Below are 7,734 nucleotides of genomic sequence, written 5' to 3'. Positions count from 1 at the left end.
AAATTACCAGAAAGCAGAAAGTAGGACAGAACCTAGAAAACTGCAAACAAAAAACAAAGAAACTTCCTCCAGAAATTTTTCAACAACTAATGCCAGACGCAATGGGAGACTCGGGAAGGCAACACCCGTGGCTGGTTGGATAGGAGCACACCAGCTGCCGGCCTGGGAGCCACGCTCGGCCCACCCCCGATGACAGGCACTCCTCCCGAGGACCTCTGCTTCTCAGGGAGTGTCGGCCATCTCATTAGCTGGAGACATGCAAACACCTGTGATAAAACTAGTACCATTCGGAAACTGTGGCTTTACAAAAGCAGAGTGGCACTAATCACAACGATCTGGGGTAGGACTCCAACACAGTCTTGGGAAAAAAAAACATTTAATGTAAATGTTTAGCCATTAGAACATACAAATAAATAAATAAGCTCAGAATAGCTGAGGAAAAAAACCACAAATAATTGTCAATTTCTCTTCAGTCTCAGATATGCTATTTCCAAAATACTGATAATAAAATATACAAATACAAATTAACTACTAAGATATAGAACATTCAACATAAAACAACCTAACATAAAAAAGACCAACCCTAATTATTTTATTTCTGTATATCAAGACTATGAATAGCATTTAAACGCTTAATTTATTATTCAAATTAAGAAATTACACATTTTGTTTTGATCATGTTCATTGTCTTAAAAGTGTCATTCAGCTTTCCCACATTTAAAAGTATATTGCTAATTATGGTCAATTAACTATGACAGCCCACAGAGCCTCCAGTGACAGTAAAATACTAGACAGAAGAGATAAATGAGGATTTAGATCCCCTCCCCCCAGCATCAGCAAAGGGTCACTCTGCTCCCAAAGAAACGCTTTCTGTTTGTAGAGACTAAAACCACCCAGCAACAAGTCAGGTCCTGATAAAGTGCCTACTGCAAGAACTACTGACACTCCTCTTCCCTGGATTTGCACCAGAGACTGTCCCGTCTTCGAGTCAGAGCAGCACCAGGAAGCAGAGGGTGCTGAGCACGGCCATCACCCCCAAATATCCAGGAAGACAAGTGGGCGCAGCCCAGGGGCAAGGAGGGCGAGCGGATGATGGAGAGACCGGCACGGCTAGCATCGGGACAAAGATGCAGCTGCCACTTTGGTTCAAACGACTCTAACGACACCCCAGGGTCTGTCCTCCCCCCAAGTAACTGGGTCTAGTGAGTGACAGATGTTGCAGGAGCTGGGCAGACCCTCCTCTTCCACCTCCCCTGAAAGCTCTCCAGGCACAAAGTGGAGATAGAAATAGGACAATGAATGAAGTCCCCGCCTCACATCCACAGACAGTATCTCCAAACCATCATGAGGCAGGCCATGGTATACTGAAAACAAGCATGCTAGTCCCATTTGGGGAAATGGCTTAAAAAGCACAAATAAAATATTACCATCGTCATCTCTTTTCCAAACCTAACCACTCTGGGAAAGGCAGCAGAAAAAAATGCCTTCAGTTTTAATAATGAGGCTTGTAAACAATCCAACATGAGCAGCAGCGACCCCGTGGCGTCTCAGCCTCAGACCCTGTATCTCTGCCGCCCGCGCAGCCTTGTCTGAACCCTGGAGCAGCGCTGCCTGCTCAGGAGGGCTCTGATCTCATCAGCAAAGCCAAAGCTTCATCTTTGGTTAATTTCGCTGAGATGCCACTAGTCTAAAAACTGTGCTCTTCTTGGCAATGTTACTAAAGTAGCCACATGGCACATAACGTGTTATTTTAAGTTACTTGAAAAGCAATGTCCCTCTAAATAAGTGACCACACCGTAATAAAAATCATTTAAAAAAGGAAGAGAGGGAGGAATGGCAGAATGAAAGGAGGAGCTTGGGAGAGCCTCAGGCGTGCAGTCTGAGTATCCTCGTGGGTCTGGGGAGGCGCTGCTGACGTAGGAAGCACTGGTTCTCTGCAGGGGTCGGATCCTAGCATCAGCTTCAGCTCAGCTCAAAGCCAGCAGCACATTCAATAGCATAGAGAAGTTTACTTCGCAGAAGTGTCTCGTCATAGAACTCAGGGAGCTTCAGCAGGTTCATGCAGGTGCTGGCTGTGGGCAGCCGCTCAAGGTCAGAGCCTCCATTGTGAATACAAAATGCGGGATACAACTCCTGAAAAACAGCAGGTGTACAAGATGTCACTGTAACAAGCACGGTATTACATGGGTTTTAATACAAAGCACACAAAATGTGCCAGCTCCAATCAGTAAAAAGTGACCACTGCAGTCACATTTTCCTGAAACCACATTTGCTTTGTTGTTGTTTTTTGAGACTGAGTCTCGCTCTTGTTGCCCAGGCTGGAGTGCAGGGGTGCCATCTCGGCTCACAGCAACCTCTGCCTCCCCGGTTCAAGCAATTCTCCTGCCTCAGCCTCTCGAGTAGCTGGGATTAGAGGTGCCCGCCACCATGCCTGGCTAATTTTTGTATTTTTAGTAGACATGGGGTTTCACCACATTGGCCAGGTTGGTCTCGAACTCCTGACCTCATGATCTGCCTACCTCGGCCTCCCAAAGTGTTGGGATTACAAGCGTGAGCCACCATGCCCGGCCCACATTTGCTTTTTAAAAAAATTACGTTGATGGCTTAATTCTAAATTATATAAAAAATTGTGCTGTGCTTCAGGCATAAAAAGGGATACATAACATTCCAGGCCAGGCGCATAGCTCATACCTGCAGTCCCAGCACTGTGGGAGGCCTAGCTGGGGGATGGCTTGAGCTTAGGAGTTCGAGACCAGCCTGGGCAACATAACAAGACCTCATTTCCACTAAAAACAAAAAATCAAAACAATTAGCCAGGTGTGGTGGGTGGTGTGCCCCTATATTCCCAGCTACTTGGGAGGCTGAGGTGGAAAGATCTCTCGAGTCCAGGAGGTCGAGATTACTGAGGTATGATCACACCACGGCACTCCAGCCTGGGCAATGCACAGCGAGACCCTGTCTATAAAAGGATCAAGATTTATTCTATCTTTCCTGTACAAGCTATTCCTCAGGTTAACCAAATAACTGGTGAGAAGAAACAAAGCTGTTTTTAAATAGAAAATTCCAGCTAATACATGATACAATTATGTAATTAGAACACGGCTGTTTTAGAAGCACATTAAACAATGGATCTAGGCAGTGATGATAAGTGACCACTAAAATCAAGAGGAATTTTGATACGGAGATTGATTCCAGCTTTGCGGGGAGATGACTCACGAGAAGTGGATCTCTACGATGATTAAGGGAATGGGAAGCATATGACATTATCTATGTGATATTATTGCCAAAAAAAGAAAAATTCAAATTTAGAATCTGATGAGACCTCTATCGGTTTTCAAGAGATACAAAGCAGCAACGTAGTGCAACCCAGTTCCCCTATTATTTTTATTTATTTATTTTTTTGAGACGGAGTCTCGCTCTCTCGCCCAGGCTGGAGTGCAGTGGTGTGATCTCAGTTCACTGCAAGCTCCACCTCCGGGGTTCACGCCATTCTTCTGCCTCAGCCTCTCGAGTAGCTGGAACTACAGGTGTCCGCCATCATGCCTGGCTAATTTTTTGTATTTTTGGTAGAGATGGGGTTTCACCGTGTCAGCCAGGATTGTCTCAATCTCCTGACCTCATGATCCGACCACCTCGGCCTCCCAAAGTGCTGGGATTACAGGCGTGAGCCACCGTTCCAGGCCCCAGTTCCAGTTCCCCTATTAATTAAATTACAAGGCAAACTTGAGGGAGGTGGGCCAAATGCATGATGAAATGCATGATGGCTTGCTTGCGCCAGAATTTAAATAATTGTTAACAAAAAAAAGCAAGATGATCGGGAAATCTGAACATCATTTCAGATGTTCGTGACGCTCTGGTGTCTAAGGCGCAGTGTGAAAATTCTCATCCCTGTCTCACAGACGCCCAGCTCCCATTCCCATGGGCAACCAACGCTTCAGCGTCTTAAGTGCTCCCAGAGATTTAATGCATGCACGAGAAAACGTTCTCCCTCCTCTAGTTTCAAAATTGAGGCAGTAAGCACATTAGACACACTATTCCGTGCCTTGCTTTTCTCATCTGATAATGTGTCTCGGTCATCTTGCCCTATCAATGGTGAGGCTGCATGGTGTTCCATGGACATGTGTGGCACGATGTGTTGGTGGGCAATTTTCTCAGCTTTTTACAAAAAATGATGCAATGAATATGTACTTAGTTTGCACAACTGTGCAAATGTATCTGCAGGCAAAAATTCTGTTAGGGATTGCTGAACGCAGACTTAATGCACGAGACCTATAGGAATGTCGGTCCTCTGATGGCCACAAAGAACCAATGACTCCACCTTCCTCTTATACACCAACATCATTAGCTACTTGCCTCAAATTTGAGACATGTGATTTACGTGTTCTCTTCCAACCGCAAGACAATAAGGCACAGACTGCCCTCAGTCTACTCACGGTCCCAGCCTGTGCAGATTTAGTATCTGGCACGGATTTCAGAGACCTAACTAGGTCAGCCCTTCACTGCACACGTGTACACGAAACTCTTGAGCGGTGGGCCTGGCAACAGGAGCAGGAGCTTCACCCACGTCCACAACTCCTGGGACTGCACTCTAAGAAGTGGTTAGAGACGCACGTGATAACCGATGCACAAGAGGTTCACAGCATGACAGTGAAGAAGAGCTGTGAACAGCTAAAGAAGAGGAAGTAAACTGGTAAACTCACACGATGGGACACCACAAAGTCCATTAAAAATATTTCAAAGAATAACACGAGGAAAAATGACCCTGATGTAATGTTGAGTAAAAAAGGTAGCCTGTAAAACTGAACACAGGATACAGCTAAAATTACATTTAAAAATTACATGACCAGGAGCAGTGGTTCATGACTGTAATCACCGCACCCTGGGAGGCCGAAACAGGTGGATCACCTGAGGTCAGGATTTCCAAGACCAGCCTGACCAACGTGGCGAAACCCCCTCTCTACTAAAAATACAAAATTAGCAGGCTGTGGTGGTGCAGGCCTGTAAAATCCCAGCTACTTGAGAGGCTGAGGCAGGAGGCAGAGATTGCAGGCTGCAGTGAGCCGAGATCACGCATTGCAAGCCAGCCTGGGCAATAAGAGTGAACTCTGTCTTAAAAATATATCTATATGTGTGTGTGGGTGTAATAGGCCGAGCATGTTGGCTCACACCTGTAATACCAGTGCTTTGGGAGCCTGAGGTGGGAGATCACTCAAGGCCAAACAGCCTGGGCAACAGAGCAAGATCCTACCTCTACCAAAAACAGAAAAAATTATGCATATATACATTAACATACACTCATGTATATAGATAAAAACGCATACTAATAAAAGGAAACAAACATAATAATGGTTAGAATGGGAGAAAATATAGATTTCTTATACTTGATCACAATTTCCAATTTTCTATAATGAAAACATTACTTTTATTGGAAGGTTAAAAAAAAAAACCCAACAATATAAAAAAATGTGCTTTCTGTGCCAACAGCGCTCCCACAAACCTGGTGAATGTTCCTGAAACCTGCTGCACTTTTTTTCTTCTTTTAGTCGGAGTCTTGCTCTCTCAACAAAGCTGGTGTACAAGGGCACAATCTCGGCTCACTGCAAACTCTGCCTCCCAGGTTCAAGTAAACCTCTTGCCTCAACCTCCCGAGTAGCTGGGACTATAGGTGCCCATCATCATGCCTAGCTAATTTTTGTATTTTTAGTAGAGATGGAGTTTCGCCATGTTGGCTAGGCCGGTCGAGAATTCCTGATCTCAGGTGATCCGCCTGCCTCAGCCTCCCATACCCGGCCCTCGTTCGACTATCTGTAAGTGTGGCAACCCCACAAAGCGCCACGGTACAAAAGGGCATGGATTCTCTGTATGCCCGGGGAAAGTGGCGTTAGGACAGGAAGCAGAGCGGCTACGGTGGGCAGACTAAGGTGATTTTCCGGGAAAAGACTAGAACTATGAAGAGGCTTGTGCTGAGGCTTGAGTGCGCTGAGCATAGGTGCAGATCTAAGAGAATGCTGGCTATCAAGAGATGGGAGCATTCTGAACTGGGAGGAGAGAAGAGGAGGAAAGGCCAAGAGATCCAGCTCTAAGTGTCATCTTTTGTTTTATTATGAAGACGATACAATCTTGAGTTTATGTTCAAAAATAAAAAAAAAAAATAAATTAAAAAAAAGAAAAGGTAATTGCCTTCTAACAACTGTAGTCGAACGTGAATAAAACTAGAGCAATGTCCCATTCTGCAGGAACTTTGGAAGCACTGAAGCTGTCACAAAGCACGACAGGCACCCAGCTGGCCACACCTGCATTTCGGTTGGACTTTGTTTCAATTATATGTTGAGTTTAGCATATAATTTATGTTAACGGTAAAACTAGTAAGGGCACAGCCCACAAAATGCTATGAAGAGGGTGGGTGCGGTGGCTCATGCCTGTAATCCCAGCACTTTGGGAGGCTGAGGTGGGTAGATCACCGGAGGTCAGGAGTTCAAGACCAGCCTGGCCAACATAGTGAAATCCTGCCTCTACTAAAAACACAAAAAAATTAGCTGGGGGTGGTGGTAGGTGTCTATAATCCCTGCTACTCGGGAGGATGCGGTAAGAGAATTACTTGAACCCAGGTGGAGGCTGCAGTGAGCCGAGATCGCGCCATTGTACTCCAGCCTGGGCAACAAGAGCGAAACTCTATCTCAAAAAAAAAAAAGCTATGAGGCAGGAGAATTGCTTGAACCCGGGAGGCAGAGGTTGCGGTGAGCCGAGATCGTGCCATTGCACTCCAGCCTGGGCAACAAGAGCAAAACTCCGTCTAAAAAAAAAAAAAAAGAAGAAAAATAATAATTCTCAGTATGGGCCAAATCATTGAGATTCTTCTTACTAAGCAAAAATAAAAGCACGTTTGGGCTTCTTATTCACAAAATCAATATAACTCCTTGAAAAGTAAAACATTTTATGATTTATGTAATGATTTTATGTCATTGTAAAAGCACTGTTTATCAGGTCATTTCACAAGTTGAATAATTCTCAGAATTGGTTGAAATCAACAGATTCATCTTGCATTATAATTGTATAATCTTTTCTTAGAAGGGAAAAAAACTCTCTTGAGATTTATTTGTTATTTCAACTCTGCCCAGCCTCTTACCTCCACCAAAAACATAAGGTTGAAATGGAAGAGAAGTTGACTGTCAGATTTCCTGACCAATGTGTCTGAGACACTGACTTAGACCCTCCAGAGAGTGGAAAGTTCTTATGCTAAATAGCAGCAGTTCTCAAATTTGGCTGCATACTAAATCATCCAGCAAGTTTCTGCAGACAGAATGCCTGGGCCCCATCCCAGACCATCTGGGGCAGAGAGGCATCCGAGTTTTTAAAAAGTTCTGATAAAAAGGTGGTGACTCATGCCTGTAATCCCAGCACCTTAGGAGGTTGAGGCTGGTGGATCACGAGGTCAAGAGATCAAGACCATCCTGGTCAACATGGTGAAACCCTGTCTACTAAAAACACAAAAATTAGCTGGCACATGCCTGTAGTCCCAGCTACTCGGGAGCCTGAGACAGGAAATCACTTGAACCCAGGAGGCAGAGCTTGCGGTGAGCCAAGATCATGCCACTGCATTCCAGCCTGGCAACAGAGTGAGACTCTGTCTCCAAAAAAAAAAAAAAAAAAAAAAAAAATGTTCCCTACATGGTTCTGCTGCACAGAGAAGGGTAAGGGGTAAGAGCCACTTGGGTAGAGCACACACACCGCAAG

At 44.9% G+C, this 7,734-nt stretch overlaps 1 protein-coding gene across 1 annotated transcript in view; it reads right to left on the bottom strand.

Moving 5' to 3' along the window:
• Positions 1–362: 362 nt before the first annotated feature.
• The window catches only part of UBE3C (ubiquitin protein ligase E3C), a 117,251-nt gene continuing 109,879 nt past the window's right edge, over positions 363–7,734 (bottom strand). The window contains exon 21 of the mRNA XM_011941601.1: positions 363–2,162. Within this exon, the coding sequence (XP_011796991.1) occupies positions 1,963–2,162 (200 nt within the window). The 3' untranslated portion in view covers positions 363–1,962. The remainder of the gene's footprint in view (positions 2,163–7,734) is intronic.

Source organism: Colobus angolensis, unplaced genomic scaffold, assembly GCF_000951035.1.
Source record: "Colobus angolensis palliatus isolate OR3802 unplaced genomic scaffold, Cang.pa_1.0 Scaffold2, whole genome shotgun sequence".
NCBI lineage: Eukaryota > Metazoa > Chordata > Mammalia > Primates > Cercopithecidae > Colobus > Colobus angolensis.
The sequence above is the reverse complement of the archived record's forward strand: the minus strand, read 5'-3'. Positions and strand labels throughout refer to the sequence as shown.